General features: G+C 39.6%; 1 protein-coding gene across 5 annotated transcripts in view; it reads left to right on the top strand.

Moving 5' to 3' along the window:
• Positions 1-22,061, top strand: part of firrm (fignl1 interacting regulator of recombination and mitosis) — a 43,638-nt gene extending 21,577 nt beyond the window's left edge. For all 5 annotated transcript variants that reach the window (XM_078218385.1, XM_078218383.1, XM_078218384.1 and 2 more), the window contains 12 exons: positions 959-1,145; positions 2,533-2,615; positions 2,885-2,936; positions 5,875-5,964; positions 10,840-11,025; positions 13,326-13,448; positions 14,676-14,771; positions 16,596-16,709; positions 17,254-17,358; positions 17,806-17,886; positions 19,769-19,891; positions 20,606-22,061. In XM_078218385.1, coding sequence (XP_078074511.1) covers positions 959-1,145; positions 2,533-2,615; positions 2,885-2,936; positions 5,875-5,964; positions 10,840-11,025; positions 13,326-13,448; positions 14,676-14,771; positions 16,596-16,709; positions 17,254-17,358; positions 17,806-17,886; positions 19,769-19,891; positions 20,606-20,788 — 1,423 coding nt within the window. In that variant the 3' untranslated portion in view covers positions 20,789-22,061. The remainder of the gene's footprint in view (positions 1-958; positions 1,146-2,532; positions 2,616-2,884; positions 2,937-5,874; positions 5,965-10,839; positions 11,026-13,325; positions 13,449-14,675; positions 14,772-16,595; positions 16,710-17,253; positions 17,359-17,805; positions 17,887-19,768; positions 19,892-20,605) is intronic.
• Positions 22,062-22,435: the final 374 nt, after the last annotated feature.

The raw sequence follows: 22,435 nt of genomic DNA, 5'->3' as shown, positions 1-22,435 counted from the left end.
ACTTATTGTACCAATTAGTAACTTGATCTGAATTTAGGGGACTAGGTTAAAGGAAGGCGACTGACACTTTGTATCCGTGGTTGATTTAAAATTAAACTGATGACCGTGTACTGAATCCTTTTTTGATGTTTTTAATGGCTGGATTAATACAAGGTGTAAATATTGCATAAGAATTTTTATTATTCACTTAACCCTTTTTTAATCGTTTAAACTAACCTTGCTTGACCTACTGTTGATATTTTTGAAAGAGAATGTTGAAGAATTCCATTTCTGACATTTTTGTAGATATAATTACTTGTAATGTAATTACTAACTCAAGATACAGAAATAAATACTAATGTAAGCAAATCACAGCAGGAGAATGGAGCAGTACAACAGAGCAAAACATAGAACACAAATATACAGAACCCATCTAGTTCACAAAAGTCCTTATCTAATCTGGCCTACATATGACTCCAGATCCGCAACATTGTGGTTAGCTCTTTAATGCCCTCAGGGATGGGCAATAAATGCTAGCTCAGTCAGCGACACCCACATCCCATGAACAAAAAATAATCCTTTCAATGTAGCTGATTTTGCAAATTTCACAATTTTAACATGAGCAGAAAGAGAATCAGTGAACAAATCAAGATTGTTTTAAACTGCTTTGATGGTGCCCAACACTGGTGCAAGTGCTGCTGGCTGCTAGTTTATGGGTCTCACGTAAGACTTGCAAAGTTTTCTACCAGCAGGACCCAATTCCATTTCTGTTTTTTAGTCTTGAATTTATTGTAACCTGCTACAGAATAGCAGACATTGTTGAGCAGCTCATTTCTCTGTCTTGGTTTCCGAGCAGGATTAATGACTGTCTTCCGCAATGACACCCTCACATGACAATAGTGGGAATAGCAAAGGATTACAAATTTTCTCAGCAAGAAGAAAGTTTGCACCTAATCTTTATATTTTTGCTTGTCCTCAGGTTATCTTTGTTCAATGTATTATTTCATAACTTCCAACGTTGTCATGCAGAGCTTTCTTTGCCAGTCCAATTGCCAAGTGTGATGAATAAAGGACAGGCTCAGCAAAGTATCAGCCTTTATGAATATGTATGTACTCATCTGTGCTCTTTTATCACATCCCTTCCGGCTTCTCTTTTTCCAGTGTTGGTAAGTATGAACTTTAACGTTCCATTCTTTGAGCTATTTTGAAGAACTTTCCTTGTATTTCCTGAAATTGCACTAAGAATAACTCTCAAAATGAGTCACAAAATGAAGATGAAAATGCATGCTTCATTACTATATCTTTTTGAGATGCTGCTAGTACTATCATTTGAAAAGCATGCCAGGGACCATTAGCAAAGTTTAATGTACACTTCAGTATTCACTGTGTTTGATTTTTGGTTGCAATTTCTTATTGATAGTTTTTCGGATAATTTATGAATCCTGCTGAGTTTATATTACCCTGTCTAATCCTGTTAGAATTTTAAAAGTTTTTGTGAGACCCCCTCTCACTCTTCTAACTCCAGTGAATATAATCCTAACTGATTTAGTCTCTCCTCATATGACAGACTTGCCATCCCAGGAATCAGCCTAGTAAACCTTTGTTGTACTCTCTCTATAGCAAGGATATCCTTCCTCAAATAAGGATACCAAAACTGCACACAATACTCTAGGTGTGGCCTCACCAATGCCCTATACAATTGCAGCAAAACATCTCTATACTCAAATCCTCACGCTATGAAGGCCAACATACAATTTTCCTTCTTTACAGCCTGCTGTACCTGCACCCTTACTTTCAGCGACCGATGCCCGAGGACTCCAAGGTCTCGTTGAGTATCCACCTCTCTCAATTTGCATCCTTTCAAGTAATAATCTGTCTTCCTATTATTGCTACCAGGGTGAATAACCTCACATTTATCCACATTATACTCCATCTGCCACGCAGATGCCCTACACTCAGCCTGTCCAAATCATGCTGCAGCATCTCTCCATTCTCCTCACAGCTCACCCTCCCACCCAACTCCTGGTAGATAATATCCTTGATAATAGACTCTAGCAACTTCTCCAGTACCGACGTTAGGCTCACTGGTCTATAGTTCCCTGTTTTCTCTCTCCCTCTCCTTTTGAATAGCGGGCTTATGTTAGCTACCCTCCAATTTGTAGGAACTATTCCAGAGTCCAAAGAATTTTGGAAAATCGCCACCAATGGATCTACTATTTCCAGGGCTGATTCCTTAAGAACTCTGGGATGAAGATTACCTGGAGATTTATCCCCCTTCAATCCCATCAATTTCCCCAAAACCATTTCTCTACTAATGCTGATTTCCTTCCGCTCCTCATTAAAACATATTTCTCTCGGCACTTCTGGTACATTATTCATATCTTCCTTTGTGAAGACTGAAGCAAAGTATGAACCTGCTTTAAAAAATTGAGAATAGTTTAAAAATAAAAAAAATCATTTTCTTTTCAGTTAAATATTTCAGTACAACATAATCAATAAATATTCTCGTTAAATTTGTGATTATGATTACTGATCTGTGTTATTTATTTGCAGGAATGCACCTTGTTGGATGCTGTACTCCGTCCTCACATGTTAACTGCACTACTAGCTACAGATGCATGGTGTTTCCTTGCACGGTAAGTACTGAGTAGCAAAATGAAATATAATCAAGTTTGTAATCTGCACCGATTTAATGTTTAACTTATTTCTTGTGGTGAAGGTTTACACAATGTATTCTAAGACACTGGCCTTAGATTTGAATCCTTAGACCTGAAGCAGATTGTTTATGGTGTTATACAACTCTTTTGGGACCTAAAATTATTTGTTGAAAGCTTAAATGTTTTGGCAATTTTTTGGTAAAAGCATCCTATTCTGTGTTTGTTTCATCATGTATTTTAATTTGCAGATATGGAAGTGCTGAACTTTGTGCTCATCACATCTCTCTCATTGCTCAGCTGGTAAGCAACTAAAGTAATGTTAAAATATTGTGCAGGATGTTGTAGCATTTTCAAAATATTTTTTCACAATTTCGTTTTGGCAACAGAAAACTGGCAGTTTGGTGTTAAAGTGGAATGCCATGATGATTGGGTGGGGAGTAAACAATTGCTACTTTCCGCCGAAAGCTCATTAAAACTGACTTTCATCTGAACTGGGATTGCATTTAGGCCATTGCAGTTAGCTGCAGTGTCCTTGGGGAAGGGCAGAGAAAATTGATCAGGGTTGCTGTTGGCTGCTGTCGTGTCTAACAGGATTGGATGCAGCTGTATTCTTCCCAAGATGGAAGAACTTTCCTAACCTGTAAAGAATAACCACTTGGGTGAGATGCTAGAGCTTGTAAATGGCACATGAAACCTGTACAACAAAGCATATCAGTGTCATGGGAGGAGAATATTTGTGGAGAATAGAAAGCTATTTAAAGAGTTTGCACAAAAATAAATTGATTTGAAGCATCTTCATTCATCCAATTTGCTCTTCATTTAGCTATCATCCACGGGGATTGGTATCTTTTATGATCTGGTTGCCAATTCAGCACAACACTTGGAAGGCTAAATAATGGAGCCTGCCTGAACTGGAATACAGCTGCTCTCCACAGGCTGTCTTGAACGGAATTCTAGAATCCCTACAGCGCAGAAGGAGGCCATTTGGCCCATTGAGTCTGCACCGACCACAATTCCACCAGGCCCTATCTCCATAACCCGGCTAGTCCCCATGACACTAAGGGGCAATGTACTATGGCCAATCAACCTAACCCACACACCTTTAGACTGTGAGGAAACCGGAGCACCCGGAGGAAACCCATGCAGACACAGGGAGAACATGCAAACTCCACACAGATAGTCATCCCCGAGGCTGCAATTGAACCCGGGTCCCTGGCGCTGTGAGGAAGCAGTGCCAACACTGCCACCATGCTGCTCAAAAGTGAAAGTAAACAAGGATATATTCTCTTATATGGGAGATATTGTAATTTGTTATTTAATGTATTTTTTAGGGTCTTTACCCCTCCCTCTGGATGTTTCTTTTCAAGAATTACTGGAAAACCCAATTAAGCTTTTTCCTGGCCATCATACTGAGTTTCATGTCATGTGGTATAAAGCAAAGAGGATAGAGACACAGTGATAAGCTCAAGGTACCATCATCTTGCACATGATAGTACCACTAAGCATATGTCAGATCCTCCAGTTATATGAATTAAGAATTAGTTACGAAGGTTAAAAAGCAGAAGAGTTAGATTGTATTGCATGTTGTATAAAGGAAAATGTAAGTGTTTAAAACAGATTTCTTGTTCATGGCACTAAGTTTAAAGGATGTTCTATCATCAACAAGAAGAAATCCATTTTGCAAACTGATATTTTTCTGTCTACAGCCTGAAATTGTGACACAACTTTCGTTCAAATCATATTACAAGTTCTATTTCATTGAATTTGACCCCTTAAAACTGTTTCCCCAGTCATCTCATAAAAATACATGAGTTACAATTTAGGAACAGGTCATTTGACTCGAGCAGTTCATGCTGGCATTAATCCTCCAAGTATTAAAACCAGAGGGCAACCCCATTTGCTTCATCTGTGTCAAGTCTAATTTTTAATGTTGGCAGTTTCTGCCTGAAGTACTAACTGAAGTGAATTTCACGGCTTGGTACATTGTTCTATATAAGGACGTTTTCCCTGTTTTCTGTTCTAAGCAGCTTGCATATAATCTTATATCTAAGGTGCCTCATTATTGACCCTTCAATTACTGGAAACAATCTACTTAATGCCGTTCTTTCAGAATTTTAAATACTTCTGTTATATTTCCCACAATCTTTGGTGGTTTAATTTTAAAAAAAACTTTTTTCAATTTTTTTTGTATTTTTATTTCTTCATAGACACTATCCTAGTGAATGTGCATCAGGTTCTTTATATAGTGTGAAGCCTAATATTGTACACCGTACATGAACTGAGGTGTTTTTAAGATTTAATTATGAAATGGTTGTTACTTCTTGGCTTTTATATCCTATTGCTCTAGAATTCAAAACCTAAAAATCAACCAGAGGTGCTGTCTTTAATGACCTGGGAACCTATATCCCCCAGATCCTCTACTTTTTTGAGTACCTTCATTCAGTACCATGATAGCTGTTTTTTTATTAAAATGTGTCACCTCACACAAAAACTTTCAATTCCATTTGCCTCATTTTTGCCTGTTTTCCCCCCATATAATCACTATTCCTTTGCAACATCCTTTGATCTTATAAAAAACAATATTGTCTTCTATTTTGGTATAATTTACAAATGTAGGCCACTAAGCCAAAATCCAAATTAGTGATATACACAGAAGTGGCACTTGGAAGTGGATACCACAACTCGCTACCAGCCACTCTGAAAACTGCATTTGGTTTTCCCTCTTTGATTTTAATCAATTTTGTTGCTCACCCCCTAATTTCGTACCACTTAATATTCTCCAGTGATCTCACATGTGAAAGGCTTTCGTAAAGTCCATGTGCCATATACATTCACTACATTTCTCCCATCTACTGAGGTTTGTCAATCACAATTGCCCCTTTTTAAATTTATGCTCGTTACTGGTTAACTGCTGGTTAATCTAGTTATATGCTAATTTTATTCTTTGATTGAAGACTCTTCAATTTTTCCCTTCCACAGATAATTAACTTTCCTTCCTCCTATGGTGGATTAATTCCATATTCCAGCAGATTTATACTGTGAACACTTAAGAGAGAGCTTGAGGTTGCTATGAAGTTTTAATAGCTACATTAAGGCTATATTTATATTTTGTGGAGAGGGTGCGGTGTCACATCATGATGAGTATTGTAAATAGGAAGTAAATTATCACTTTAGGAGAACCTTATTCTCATGTAGTGCATTTTTTTGGTTGACTGATGTATTGTATTTTCATTTTCAGGTAAAATCTTGTTGTGGAGAGTGCTACCAGTTGTCCCATTTATCCTTACTGCTCCGACGTATGCTTTTTCTCATGGCAGCAGACCATCAGGTTAGTCTCTAAGAGGGCAGGGCTGAAAATTATGCTGACTAACCTGTTGCCAAATTCAGATAACATACCAGAATTTTGGCAATTTGGCAGTAATGACAAACTGCATTTATTTCAATGGATCTTACCAATAAATTGGGATGAGCTTTGAACAGTTATCATGTTGTGTATAACCATGAAGTACGTGGCTTAGAACAAAACAGTCTAATGGGTCAGGGTTATATGTGGAAAGAGCTGCTACTTTTGCTTTAGAACTATGGGGACTTTGAGCAAACCATACTATCTTGTAAAGGAATTGCCGGAGTCTGACTGGAATTTTAACTATTGAGGATAATACTACCTCTCTGAACCTGGCTACTTAAAATCTATGAAGTAATTCATAATTGCAGTACTGCATTAGTGGCATTAATGAAGGTGAATAGTTTACTTGGTTTATTAGTGGCATCATGTGGCTGAAATAGATATTACACTAGGCTAAAGTAACTGGGAATACAAACTTATGTCATAGGCTGCAAGTCTTGCATTGGGGAAGGGAGTAAATCAGTAATTGCATGTTTGTGGCAATTTTGCGAGTGCTGGGATTCTACTTTGGAAGCACTCCATCTCCATGAATTCTGTTCTGCTTCAGGGCACAGTGAAGAGCTGCACAGCCTCTGGGTGGCAGCTACATGTAAATGGCAGAGTTGGCACAGAATGGTGTTATCTCTCAAAAATTCTGTATCTTCTGTTTTTCCCATCTGCTCTTGAACGTGCAGCAGTATTTCAAAATTACATAGAAACATAGAAGATAGGAGCAAGAGGAGGCTATTTGGCCTTCGAGCCTGCTCTGCCATTCATTATGATCTTGGCTGATCATCCAACTCAATAGCCTAATCCTACTTTCTCCCCATAACCTTTGATCCCATTTGCCCTAAGTGCTATATCTAGCTGCCTCTTGAATACATTCAATGTTTTGGCATCAACTACTTCCTGTGGTAATGAATTCCATAGGCTCACCACTCTTTGGGTGAAGAAATTTCTCCTCACCTCCATCCTAAATGATCTACCCTGAATCCTCAGACTGTGACCCCTGGTTCTGGACTCCCCCACCATCGGGAATATCTTCCCTGCATCTACTCTGTCCAGTCCTGTTAGAATTTTATAAGTCTCTATGAGATCCCCCCCACCTCATTGGTCTGAACTCCAGCGAAAACAATCCTAACCTAGTCAGCCTCTCCTCATACATCAGTCACACCATCCCTGGAATCAGCCTGGTAAACGTTCGCTGCACTCCCTCGAGAGCAAGAACATTCTTCCTCAGAAAAGAAGACCAAAACTGCACACAATACTCTAGATGTGGCCTCACCAAGGCCCTGTACAATTGCAACAACACATCCCTACTCCTGTACTCGAAACCTCTCGCAATGAAGGCCAACATACCATTTGCCTTCGTTACCACCTGCTGAACCTGCACGCTTACAATTTGCAATACTTACAATTTACAATACTACTCATCAAGGTGGAGGTACTTTGGTAAAGAACACTGCTGGCTGAAAATATTTGTGGGGACTTGTGTATCTTGGGGTTCATTGCAGGTTTAATAAAATAATTTTCACTTCTGCTCAGAAGCCCTTCTACATTCTGTCTTGCCCATGGAAAACATTGGAATCTGAAAGCAGCACGTTGTTATTCTTAATGGGAATTCCATTTTCATTTTATGTACATGTCGGAAGAAGTGCTGAGGAGGCAATAAAGGTAGACAGATTAATTAGGCAACAGTGGAGAAGAGCCACACCATTCCAGCATGACCCATCCAACAGAATGTTTAGACCCAAGTGCACTTTCTGAGATCTTTGACAAATTTGCCTCAAAGACTACACGTCAGCCGTTTGGCTTTGAAGGAGTTCTCTTTTTTTCTGCAGCAAGGTTTTAAGCGTGAATACCTCTGACTGTGCCTTGGAGTATGTGCCATATACCGGAGCTTGAACAGTGGACTAATCAGCAGATGTTGTTGTGGACCTGTTGTGGTCAAGGTCATGACTTCATTGAACTTTCTTGATACTAAAAAAGGAACAATTCTTCTCCAAATTAGCTGGGTTCCCAAGAGTACAGGGTGACATTGATGGTACCCATGTTGCCATCAGGCCTTTCTGTGTAAATGAATGTATCGCGATTTCATTCCAATTACACATAAGTGGTTTTGAACCATCAGGATTTGGTTATTGCAGGTAAATGAAATATACCCTGACAACAACAATGATATTTTCATTTATGAGAACTGATGGTTTTAGAAGTATTCATAGGTGGTTAGCTGCTGACTGAATAGCGATTTGTTTCTTGCCCTCGCTAACGATAGCAATATAGAGTCCCTGCAAGATAACAGTGAGCACAGGAGCACCATTAGCATGAGACTGAGATGGAATGCTGACAAGGAGGGTGCATGGGAGCTGTTGCTTCTGGGGCAGTGTGCGCAAATTGACTGCGATATTTACTATCATTGGAAGAATAATTACATTTTAAAAGTACATAGTTGGCTGCAAAGTGCTTTGGGATGTTCTGAGAACATGAAATGTGCTTTATAAATGCACAGTTCTTTTGCCTGATGAATATATCTGGAATGCACAACAGATTTCCAGCGAAGCTCATATCCTATAAATGATTTAGAAAAATCAATGGAAAAAGGAGTAGGTCATTCAGTACCTTGAGTCTGCATGGAGTTTGCACATTCTTCCTGTGTTTACGTGGGTTTCCTCTAGGTGCTCCAGTTTCCTTCCACAATCCAAAGATGTGCAGGTTAGGTGAATTGGACATGCTAAATTGCCTCTCAGTGTCCCAAGATGTGTGAGTTAGATGGATTAGCCATGGTAAATGTGTGGGTTCCAGGAATAGGGGAGAGAAGCTGGGTAAGATATTTTGTCAGAGAATGGGTGCAGACTTGATGGGCCAAATTGCCTCTAGTGCACTGCAGGGATTCTATGAGCCTGTTTTGCCATTCAGTTAGATCATAGCTGATCTGTATCTTAACTCTGTTTTACAACTCGTTGTTCCATATTCCCTTGATATTCTCACTAAACAAAAATCTATTGATCTTATTCTTCAAAATTTCAGTCAATCTCCCATCCAGAACATTTTGGAGATAGTGCCCAGAATTCTCCGGCCGTTCATGCCGGACCTGAGAATTCCGCTGTGAGCAAACAAAACGCCACCTCTGCCGGCGCCCCCTACTATACTCCTTATACACCTATGACTGTGTGCCCACATTCCCCTCCAATCCGATTTTCAAGTTTGCTGACGACACCACCGTAGTGGGTCGGATCTCAAACAATGACAAGACAGAGTACAGCAATGAGATAGAGAATCTGGTGAACTGGTGAGGCAACAATAATCTCTCCCTCAATGTCAACAAAATGAAGGAAATTGTCATCGAATTCAGGAAGTGTAAAGGAGAACATGCCCCTGTCTACATCAATGGGAACGAAGTAGAAAGGGTCGAGAGCTTCAAGTTTGTAGGTGTCCAGATCGCCAACAACCTGTCCTGGCCTCCCCATGCTGACACTATAGTTAAGAAAGCCCACCAATGCCTCTACTTTCTCAGAAGACTAAGGAAATTTGGCATGTCAGCTATGACTCTCAGCAACTTTTACAGATGCACCATAGAAAGCCTTCTTTCTGGTTGTATCACAGCTTGGTATGGCTCCTGCTCTGCCCAAGACCGCAAGAAACTACAAAAGGTCGTGAACGTAGCCCAATCCATCACACAAATCAGCGTCCCATCCATTCACTCTGTCTGCACTTCCCGTTGCCTCGGCAAAGCAGCCAGCATAATTAAGGACCCCACGCACCCCGGACATTCTCTCTTCCACCACCTTCCTTCGGGATAAAGATACAAAATTTCAGTTAATCTCACATCCAGAACATTTTGGAGATAGTGCCCAGAATTCTCCGGCCGTTCATGCCGGACCTGAGAATCCCGCTGTGAGGTCACATACCAACCGACTCAAGAACAGCTTCTTCCCTGCTGCTGTCAGACTTTTGAATGGACTTACCTTGCATTAAGTTGATCTTTCTCTACACGCTAGCTATGATTGTGACACTACATTCTGCACTCTCTCGTTTCCTTCTCTATGAATGGCATGTTTTGTCTGTATAGCACGCAAGAAACAATACTTTTCACTATGTTAATACATGTGACAATAATAAATCAAATCAAAAACACGCGGCTGGGAGGTCGGAGAATCTCGCCTAGACTGTTTCAGTTTTTCACTGCCCTTTTGTGTGCAAAAGTGCTTCCAGATTTCACTCGAACACGGTTCTAATTTTAAAGTTGTGTCCTCCTGTTCTGGATTCCTTCACCATCGATATCATGAAAATTGTCCTTGACCAGAAACTGAACTGAATCAATCATATCTAGGCTACAAGAACAGGTCAGAAGTTAGGAATTCTGCAGTAATTCATCCTGATTCATCAAAACTTGACCATTACCTACAAGGTACATGTAAGGAGTTTGATAGAATACTCTCCACTTGCTTGGATCAGTGTAGCTCCAAAACACGCAAGATACTCAACATCATCAAGGTCAAAGCAAGCCTGTTTAATACCACCAGTGCACAGTGATGGCAGTATGCATCATCTACAAGTGCAATGTACCAACTTGCCAAGAAAAGGAAAAGAATGTAACAGGCGAATTAATTTTTTGTGAACTGTGTAGCATTTCCCTGATCTCCTTTGGTATTGTAAAAATAAGAATTTGCCTCCTAGGCTGAGGGATTAAAGTCAATTACTGGTCAGATATATTGATTTATCTGTCAGCTGATGAATTGTTCAGTAAGATTTGTGAGGACTTGCCTGAAAGCATGCATTTTTTTTTGAGTCATCATATTCCTTTCACTCTATATACAGGTTGCGTTTGTGGAGAAGTTTTCTCCCAAGGAGATGAGCAACTTATTGCTATGGCGACAAGTTAATGTTAAAGCTCTGACCCCTGAGCTTCAGAAAACTGTCACTTCTGACATCACCAGGACAGCAATCGACCAGTGTCTGAAATGGCAGAGTAGCAAATGTGCCTTGGGAGAACTGGAACAAGTGGTAAGACGTAATGTCCAATTTCATTAGAGATGAACAAAGAACATATGAATTTTCTCGTTCTGCATTATAGTTGATGGAAAATTGCACCTATATCTTGAATCCTGTGATAATGTTTTTGGTTAAACTAAGTAGACAGTACACTCCTGGAAGCATGAATCTCCTGCTGCAGCTAGCAATTTCAGGACTGTTTTACGCCCATTCCAGCCTTTGCCCTCCGGGCATCATGGCTCTTGTGCTCCACCATCTTTTTCAGTCCCCTTTCCTCACCCACCGCTCAAGACAGAGGAGTCTAGTTGCATTCCTGGTGATCCATTTCCAAAATGCCTGAGGTTGTTTTTGCCCAACTAACTGGTAGTGAGCAGCATGTTAAGCTCATGCGGCATTCTGGCATAGTGGTTTGCACTGCTGCCTCTCAGCGCCAGGAACCCAGGTTCAATTCCGGCCTCAGGTGACCGTCTGTGTGGAATTTGCATGTTCTCCAGTGTCAGCGTGGGTTTCCTCCCGGGTGTTCCACTTTCCTCCCACACTCCAAAGATGTATGGGTTAGGTTGATTGCCCCTTAGTGCCAGGGGGATTAGCAGGGTAAATACTGGGGTTACAGGGATAGGGCCTGCGTGGGATTGTTGTCGGTGCAGGCTCGATGGACCGAATAGAGATTCTATGTTCTCTATTACTCTTAATATACAATCTCACATTAGCCCGACAAATCTGAAGTATTCAGCTTGCTAGACTTATGGTCAGGGTGGAGAGGAGCTCACCACCTCATTGCTAAAGAAAAATATAATAAACCAGAAAAGCCAACACTAACTCTTATGGCAGACTTGTGATTACGAATTTGTGCAGCCATTTTGGTCAATAAACCAGGACTTGCCTGAGACGCAACCAAAATGCAGATGTTGATTTCAACAATACTTTAGTCCATTGCCCCACAAAGCAGCTTAAGATTCATACAGGGTTGTGGAGCCAAAGCCCAGCAGCTTTCCAAATGTGCAAAATGAATGCACCCTCTTTTGACAATTGAAGAACTTTATTGGTGTAGTGCTGGAACCTCTTGAGATGCAACCTTGTCTACCAAGCTCTAGAAATAATTGCCAGTCAATGATCCAGAGGAAATAGGACTCAAATGCCCCTGCCAATGGCTCCACCTCTACCCTGTAGCAACACCCTGCACAAGACAAATAATTATATTTGCGAAAATAAAGCTAATTTGGTTACGAAAGACATATAACTGTCCAAGGTTTTGATAATTTTATCCATGTCCATGGATATTTTTACAGCGACTAGTAAATGGTTCCTCCATTAAACATGACAAATGTCCATCCTCAAAATAATTAAATAGCAATTGGTTGCGCATTGTTTGATTGCATGCTGGTTATATTCCTGCATAATGGATGAACCCTTTTCTTTTCAACATCTTAAGAAAATAGTCAGTGTTTGCAGAATAGGAAGGCACAATGGTTAACACTGCTGCCTCATAGCGCCAGGGACCCAGGTTCATTTCCAGCCTTGTGTGACTGTCTGTGTGGAGTTTGCACGTTCTTCCCATGTCTGCATGGGTTTCCTCCATGTGCTCCAGTTTCCTCCCACAGTCCAAAGATGTGCTGGTTAAGTGGATTGGCCGTGCTAAATTGCCCATTTGTGTCCCAAGATGTGTAGGTTAGGGGGATTAGCGGGACAAATACGTGGGGTTGCAGGAATAGGGCAAGTGCTGGGCCTGGGTAAGATGCACTGTCGGAGTGTCGGTGCAAGCTCGATGAGCCAAATGGCCTCCTTCTTTACTGTAGGGGTTCTATGAATAGTACAGTGTTTGCTGTTTTTGTCAAAACTCAAAATTTTAGACAGTACGATCGTGCTCGTTAGATCAAATGTTCAAATGCAAATAAAAAGAATTTCCCCTCATCAGTGTTGCCAACCTCTTTTGAGAGAGCATTCACTTCAGTTTTCAAACATTCCTTAGAGCTATCAATATTTTGTTTGTTAATCCTGCAGTAGGAGGGTGGTCTCTCAACCAACCCAACATATTGCAGTAGATGACCTCGAGAAGCTAAACTATAATATCACAGCAAAGAATCCAATATTAATGCCACAACTAACAAGTCACATCTCTTTTCTAGTAATGTTTGTTTCTCATAATGGGCATGCATTTTGCTTTCAGTTTCTTGCATCCCATTTATGAGTCTGTGACTCTTGAAGTTTTTTTTACTTAAACCAAAGATGACAGCCAGATATTTTAACTAATTAATAGTTAATTTTGATATTATAGTGGAATTATGTGTCATAAGCTGATTTGTCTTTATCAGAATGTTGCCCTTGCTGCTCTGGTAGCTGTGTGTCGTGCCCATGGGGAAACCTTGAATTTGGAGTTGCAATTATCAATCACAGAAACACTCTGCCAGATGTGGACCGTCCTCACTGTGGAACAGGTGAGCAGAGTAGACAAAATGCAACTAATGTTCTTATCTGTGAACATCACTATAATACTATATTTCTTGCATTTTATGATAATCTGACCAGGATAATGCAATACAACTGTTGCTAGGTAGCGAGATGTTCCACAAAATTCTACTTACCTGATCAATAATAGAAACAAGCCCTGATTCAGTTAGACTGGCTTAATGCTATAATCATGCTGGTTGCACATGTACTGTTACACCGTTTAAAATACCAAAAGTAATGCCAAAATTGAAACCATAATTACTTTCTTAAAATTAGAATAGGCCGTCCTATAACACAGCATATTCCTTCCACCCCACTGAAATCTCATCAGTAACTTTTCTTCTATTTTATTTCTCCATAGTAAGTTCTTGTTCCTGTTCACATAGTCTCTCACAGGTGAATTTCTGCTCTAATACTTGTGGTTTTCCCTGAGTATGCTTTAATCGTGTACTATTGGCTTCTTCCAAATGCTTTAGTACTTGTGTGGGGGGGAAGAATGCTGTGTACAGGAGGTCTTCATCTGTCATTTCCCCATTTAACATCGATAAGTTAATGGGGTCTATAATATCGTTGAATGGTGTAGAATTCATTTTAACACTGTTTCCCACAAAACCAGATTGCTACTGTTTTGGAACGCCTCTGAACTGATCTGAGTTTTGGCCTCCCCTGCTCCCAACCCACTATCGCAACTCAGAAGTTCGGGGAGGGGGAGAGGCCACAACTTGGAGATCATGGAGGAGGTGAGGTCGCAACTTGGAGAGTCTGGGAAGGGGAGAATCTGCAGGGAGCAGGACGTTTGGGAAGCAAGATCTGCAGTGAGATAGAAGAACAAAAGTAGAAATTAAAATTTTTAATTTATATTTTAAAACTTAATTTGTTTAAAAGTTATTTTGTTTGCCAATGCAGGAATTTAGCATTGTAGAATATTTCAACTTGGAGGTTATAATGTTTAATATGTTTTTTTCTCCGATTAGGAAAGTCCTACAGAACTTAACTACAGTTTTAACATTGATTTCTATGGGAACCTATGTTCAATTTAAAGTGGTGATTTTCAGGAATTCAATGGAGACCTACTATATTTTTGTGTCAGCATGATAAAAGCAAAAACTGTATAGGAGTATTGAACATAAATTAACAAGCGCAATTATTTCCTGTTGTACACATAATCAGTTTTTTGTCTCCTTATGAATTAAGCTGTCCTTTCCTTCATACAGGTCCTGAGCCAGCGCTGTGTTCAGCCGACAGCCACTCTGCTCCTTTCTCTTGTTGCACTGCTGATTCGACTAGTAGGTACTACGTTGATTGTTCAGGTAAGGTTGGTGTTGGGTGAATTTGCTTTGATTCTTATGAAAAATGACCAAATATGAGAAGTTTGTTATGTAGATTTTAGCTTTTGATTGTGGTTGGTGCAGGATTGATGGGCCGAATGGCCTCCTTCTGCACTGTAGGGATTCTATGATGGTGACTGCATGATGTAGGAGATAATCAGTGGCACAATGGTTAACACTGCTGCTTCACAGCACCAGGGTGTCGGGTTCGATTCCAGCCCCGGACGACTGTCTGTGTGGAGCCTGCACGTTCTCCCAGTGTCTGCATGGGTTTCCTCCCACAGTCCAGAGATGTGCAGGTTAGTTGTCCAAAGATGTGTAGGTTGGATGGATTAGCCATGGGGTTTCAGGGATAGGGTGGATGGGAGGGCCTGGGTGGGATGTTCTTTCGGCGAATCGGTGCAGACTCAATGGACCAAATGACCTTTTTCTGCACTGTAAGGATTATATGGTTCTAAACTACTACAGAAAGCTAAAGGAGAACATGGAAAACGAAAGAGAGGACACTCCTCCTCCCACTGCTGTCTGTCCCTCCGTCAGAGACAGTTTCTCTCCTGAATTTGCTGCTGCTGGGTTAACTATTGAGTTTATCAACAGCAAACATGGGCGAAAAACAGCCAGTGATTGGAGGAGCAGTTCCTTGCTGAATCTTTCATTGAATTTACCCTCAGTGCGAAGACCAGGTCCGTGGGCTGTCAGAGGCAAATACACAATTTTGGGACTTTTCTCTCTGTGTCCCTTAAGTAGGTGTTCTGTTCTCCTGGAACCAGTTCAAAGCGATTCCTTTATTTTATTTTTGCAGCCTAATTGCTGAACTGGCTTTTGCGGTGAAGGTTACCCTGGAAATCCCTCCCTCTAGATTATTTTTGCCTCTAGCCAAAATTAGGCAAATCTTCCAGTCTCGTTTAGAATTCCTACAGTGCAGAAAGAGGCCACGTGGCCCATTGAGTCTGCACTGACCCTGAGCATTTACCATGGCTAATTCACCTAACCTGCACATCTTTGTATTGTGAGAAGAAACCAGATCTCCTGGAGAAAACCCACGCAGACACGGGGAGAATGTGCAACCTCCACACAGTCATCCAAGGTCAGAATCAAACCCGGGTCCCTAGCACTGTGAGACAGCAGTGCTAACCACTGTGCCATCCCCTCATGAACTCAGTCCCTTAAATCTGAGCACGAGCTCCCACCTGTATTCTTGCATGGTGAACAACAGAGATTTGCTGCCACTAACTCGCTGCTCTCTCAGATTGTTGCAGACTGACACTGTCAGTGATATTTTTAACAAAACATCCCACAATCCAATCCTACGGTGGCTTCCGATGGACTCTCCCCTCTCCATGCTCACCTCTATTTTAGCTTAAAGAGCCAGTTGCAAAACACAACAATCTTATAAAACTTCACATTTGTAACCATTTGGATGGAGAGGTCTTGAGGCAACATCATGATGAGATCTGTGGGTGTGAGTCTGCATGGTGTGTATGAATGATATATATTTAATATATATATATTTGAATGAGAAATTGTCAAATGCTCAGTAGGATATTAGTTGGCTAATTAACTAGCAGTAGGAAAAAAGTTGGTTACTGAAGACCCACAACATTCCATGAGCTGTTTTTTTTTTGATGACCAATGGTGCAAAATAGGACATGATTTAGTGGTTAAAGATATGGACATAACTATTAATCAGAGGCTTGATCCACTGGTTTACTGGTGCGTTTAGCAAAATGTCACATGTTTGTAATGGAGGTTCCGTGCTGTTGAATTTCCTTATTGTAATGATTGATTCTCCTATTTGTGGAATAGGTGGTATTATTTCTCAGTTCTCTTCTTCCCTTGAATCCCCCTGATCATGTTCGTCTTGCTGCGCTGGATTTCTTGGGTTCCCTAGGAAAGATAGTTATACCACCAGATGTTCAGGTACTTTAGAATTTTCTTTTAAAAGTACAATAAAAGAGTGTTTGAATAAAGCTGTCAACCTGGGAAATGGACCACTTTTTTGCTGTGTTTTGCACCCAATGCCATTATCAGGCACTCCTATTGTAATCTGGTTCATCCTTAGGTGAAAATCCCCAACCATAAAAGTCTATTTTCACCTTTCACACAAGAGAGATTACCAATTAAGTGCAAAACTCTTCTGAGTTATGGACTGGCACGCATTAAAATGTAGGTTGAACCTCTATCAACTTGCATTTTGTAGTGCTTAAGTGTCTATTTTGAATGTTCAAAATTTCCATTCAATACATCTGAAAAGAAAGATTTGTATTTATACACAAGATTTCACAACCAAAAGACATTATAAGCCAATGAAAAACTTTGAGTGTAAATGCTATTGTAATGTAGGAATTTGAGTTGGAGTTTGAGGTGAAAAGCAACGTCCAGTCAAATTACTCCAGAAAACATTTTTGTACTTACCATGTTCGTTTATAAAGTACATAAGAACTCATGTTTCAATCTCTTGCAGGGCACTGTCCTTCCGAAGCTGCCTTACCTCTTTGCATCTCTTCTGACTGACAAGTCCTGGCTAATTCTTCAACATGCACTGCAGGGATTTACACTGTTTGCTGAGGTGACAATTGAGACTTGGGTAGTTATAGTGTTGAATAGTTTGACTATTTACTAAACTTTGGATATAATACATTTCCAGAAGGATTAATGGGTACTCCAGGGACAGTATATGTTCATAGATACAGCATCATCTAAGTCTTGCAACTACGTGAATGAAGTTCTTCAAATTAAATTTTTTCTATCATTAAATTTGAGAAGTTGTGTAAGATTTGGGAATTGCTTAAGAAGAGAGGAAATTTGATGTCCATCCCCATGTTAACAATTTGTATCCTTTGGCTATGAAAAAGTGACTTCTCTGTAAGCTGTCACCCTGTTCCAAATCATTTAAATATAAACGACCTTGATTAATTTATAAAGCAAGATACATGGTTTATTTTGCACGAGTTTGTTGTCTGTTTTCAACCCTTTAGTCGCAGTGGACAATGAGTAATAAAACTCTTTGTTTCAGGAGACTTGCCATGAGGAAGTGGTTCCTCACAGCCTGGAGTCGGGAGGGACCAAGAACAAAGTTGTAAGCTTCTTGAACAAGGTACACATAATTTGAGCTGGTTCCAGTGAAAGTGGATCTTCCTTCTTAAATTTTACAGTTGTTTCATGGCAAAACTTACTTTTTATAATATCCTTTCATGAAATGAGAGTGTTACTTCCCTCTGTTAGTGGAAATACCATGAGAAAAATAATAAGCTAAACTTTTCAAAGGATAAAGGGTTTAATGTTTAAACACATTTGTTGTTCTGGGTTATATGTATATTTAATTATCCGTAAAACAGCCCAACATTTATTTCATAGGCAGATTTTGCCCAAAATGTTTTGCTTGTGGTTTATAGCAATCATATGAAATGGAATGTAATTCTGTAAAAGCCTATGTTCTAGAATCAATGCGCGCAACTAGCTACACTGCTTGTAAAATTGGCCTGTTGGGCCGGAGATATAAATGACTTGGATTAAGGCATGGACCAAACATATGCTTGCTAAATTTGCTAATGATACAAAGATAGGTAGGAAAATAAATTGTGAGGAGGACATAAATAATCTACAAAGGGATATAGATTAAGTAAATGGGCAAAGAATTGATAGATGGGGTGTAAGTGGAATAATGTGAATATATCCTTTTTGGCAGGAAGAATAGAAAAGTAGTATATTAGTTAAATGGAGAAAGATTGCATACTCTGCAATTAGTGGGTTCTGGATGTCCTGGTACACAAATCACAAAAAGTTAGTTTGCAACTTGATTAGGTGGGCAAATGGAATGCTGGCATTTATTGCAAGAGAAATGGAATATTAAAGTCTGGGAGTTTTGTCACAATTGTATAGGAAGTTGGTAAGATCACATCTAGAGTAATGTACAGTTTTGGTTTACTTGACAAAGAATATAATAGCATGAGAACCAGTTCAAAGAAAGTTCACCTAACTGATTCCTGGGATGAAGAGGTTATCTTATGGGGAAAGGTTGGACCTGTATCCAGTGGATTTTAGAAAAATTAGGTAATCTTTTTGAAACAGAAGATCCTGAGGGGGACTTGACAGGGTGGATGCTAAGAGGATGTTTCCTCTTGTGCGAGAGACTAGAACTAAGGGACGCAGTTTTAAAAATAAGGGGTTTCCCATTTAAAATGGTGATGATGAGAAATCTTTTCTTACTGTGGTTAGTTTGTAGAATTTTCTTCCTCTGAGAGCATCGGAGGCAGGTTCATTGAATATTTTTAAGGTTGTGTTTGATGGATTCTTGATTGATAAGGGAGTTCAGGCTAGACAAATTGGAGAGGCCACAATCCAATCAGCCAAGATCTTATTAAATTGCAGAGCAGGCTTGAGGGGCTGAATGGTCTACTCCTAATTTGCATGTTTCTATGTAATCAGTTGCTGAGATGGTTTTTAAATATGTCTGCCTACAAAATAGGGTTATCAGTTTGCATTGTGTCATGATGACTACACATGTATTATTTCCAAAGTTATGTGGCACCTTGGAAAACATGAAAATATAATGGAATGTAAAATTGAAGATTGGAGTTGAAATTTCCTTCCATTTGAATGGTCTAGACCTGTTGCTACCTTCCACTTCGCCAACTTTGGAAAGCAATGTTTATGGTCAAGTTTGCAAGATTGTGACTTAATTAGTTGGAAGAATGGATTCTAAGAGTAATAATGTCCCAATTTTAATTAATTTCATCTGGTGTTTGTCAGAAAAGAATATAGCAAGATACCAAGTCAAACCAGATACTCTGATGAGTTTGCTATGCAATTCTGGAATTTCAGTTTGATCTTCCACAAATATACACCCATCTAAAATTTCAGGTTGTCTGGTGTTTTCTATATTAAGCTTTCTGTAGAAACCACTGAATATCTGCTTCCCCCATGTATCTTTGGTAAAGGCCCCCTCCAGGAATATATATTTTGTTTTATTTTTGCAGGTGATCACAACAGTTGAGTGCAAGGAGTTGCAAGTGGAGAGGTTAAAACAAGAAAATACTATTCTGGACGCACATTTTACTACCCTAAACCTATGTGCGGTGAATGACCCTGTTGTAATGCAGGTATATATTTAAAATAATTTTCCACTCTCCTTCTGACCGTATTGACTCCAGGCTCACCACTTCTTAACTATGGGTGGTATCCATGATCTAGTACTTTGCCTGAGTGGCCATTATTTATGTGCAAGTTTTGACAGACTGTTTGACAATGGAAAGCAACACAACTGAGCCCAATCTATCCTAGCGCAACAACCACGTGCATGTTTCCAAATGATTTGCAGATGGCTGTTGGGAGCAGGTACCTTGACCCACTTCCATTCATTAACTCAAAACTAGTTGTATCCATATCACTGCCCTGAATGAGATCACAAACTATTTTAATGTTTTCTATTTACAAATATAAAGCTTGTTTCATTCTTGGAAATATTTACAAGTCTGGTGTCAACTCGGGTATTAAATATGCTATTGTAACAAGTGGAGACAGCAGTTAAGGAATATTGGTCACCTCCAGCAAGTGCCAGTGGCTTCTGCTAGGCTGGAGGTAAACAATGAATGCCTGGAGGGAGGTTGTGGACCCTTAGAGAAAATTCATGAAAGGCAGAGGGGCTAAATCCTTGAAATGGCCAATAGCGCCCATTGCCTCACACCACAGTACAAATGTCAAAAAATAACCATGTGCAGTTCATTCACTTCTCTGCCTTTAAAAACGCATTAAGAACTGGTGATGGTTGAAGAAATTGTTGCTAGCATGAGTTTTCTACCCGTTTTCATTTTTAGCCTTCTGCTAAGCGTGCTCGATTGGAACAGTGTGAAGAGGAGTATGAGTCAGCATTGCAAACAGCAGAGAATGCTTTTAAAACACTGCAGACCTTGATACAACAAAGACCAGCACCAGAAACTGTAATGGCTCGTTTACAAGCTCTACAGACAACAATCATTGCTTTGAACACTGGAAGGTAATATGGCATAAAACAAACAACCTGAAGAAATTACATCTTCCTGCAGAGGAGGAATACATGTCATTGCTGTATAATGGAAACAACCAGCAGTAATGCCAGTCAACTTTTTATCTTTGGAATAGACAGGAATTGCATGTAGTTAATGCACTACATGTGCCTAATGTTCTAGGGTTGATTTGCATCAAATTAACCAAATGTAAATGTATTTGCTGCTCACCAATATTACTTAAATGTTCAAATTGTTTCAAGATACAGATTTTAATAGTTCTTTTTGAAGCAATGACTTTCTGCAATAGTAATTTTGTAAGAGCTAAAGCAGAGCAGCATTTATACACCTTGAACTGGTCAGGTAGATAATTAGGCAGCCAATTGACCTTAAAGTGTGATGCTCAGATTGATCAAGCATGGTAACCAACAACTATGACTGCAGTGCTCAATTCTCAAATCAGTTCAGAGTTTAATAGCTGACAGTTAAGATTACCCAAGTGAGCGTTTTTACATCTAAGCAAGTTTTATTAACATTTTTGACCAAAGGGGGCCACACTTCTCTTGTCTTTTACACCTGCAATTCCATCAATGCAACTGTGACATTTTCCCAAAAGAAGTAGAAAGAGTTCCAGTAGAACACAGTTCTGCTTTGTTATTTGCTCTTACTGGACGGTACTGAATCTCAGTTCTACCAACATTTCACAACTGAGTGGGCTGTGAACAAAGGTCAGTTGACAGATACAGTAACAGGCTTGTTAAGGATCACCCACAAAGCAGATATGAGCTACATGTACCACTTTAGATTCTCATCTTGTGCATCTTCCTTGGTGGGTCAGCCAAGAGGCTGGATCATTAATACCCTGCAACAAAGGATTGATTTTAAAATTGAAAATAAGTATCAAGATTTTGTTGGATGTGCTGTCTATTGTAATTAAGTACCAAACCACTGATTGTTAGAATGTTAAATGTAACCAGTTGATTTTTTTCAAATAGATCTTTATTAATTGTATAAAAATTAATACATCTCAACCCAATAAATTTTACAAGTTCTTTTATAATGGCAATTTAATTTCTCTGAATCCACTATCAAAATGTTAAATAAATCAGTTGGCTGAATAACCTGAACTTAGTCTCAGTAAATTGCTGTGAAAGTAGTAGCGCGCCAAATACATGTAAATTACTTCTGTTGCGATTACCTCTAATTGCATCAAATGCCACAGTATATAAAATTAAGTCAGTTTAAAGGCCCTTTGACCTGATTTACAAGCTCAGCACTGCCTATTGACGAGCATCCAGATTATCTTGAGGGTTATCAATTGAACCTCATTTGTAAAGTTTAAAGGACCAGATCATCTGGGAGAAAATTTCCTGCTGGATACTGCTCAATATTACGGAGCTGGATCAGGTACAGCTTTTGTGAATAAGCCAGAAATATGTATCTGCTGATTGTATCATCACACTTGAGTAGTGCATAGCTTGCTGTAGCATAAACAGGTTCTGCACTAATACAAATCCAATTCTTAGTTTGGAATTTGTAAATGCACTCATTTTAACTTTAACTGATTTTTGCAAAATTGTTTAATTGTACCGATGTTTAAATTGTATTTCAACAGAGGTTTATCAATGGACCAAAGCAGGGACCTTAGGAGTATTCACATTA

This window comes from Mustelus asterias, chromosome 8 (assembly GCF_964213995.1).
Source record: "Mustelus asterias chromosome 8, sMusAst1.hap1.1, whole genome shotgun sequence".
Lineage (NCBI taxonomy): Eukaryota > Metazoa > Chordata > Chondrichthyes > Carcharhiniformes > Triakidae > Mustelus > Mustelus asterias.
This window is presented reverse-complemented; position numbering and strand designations above follow the sequence as displayed.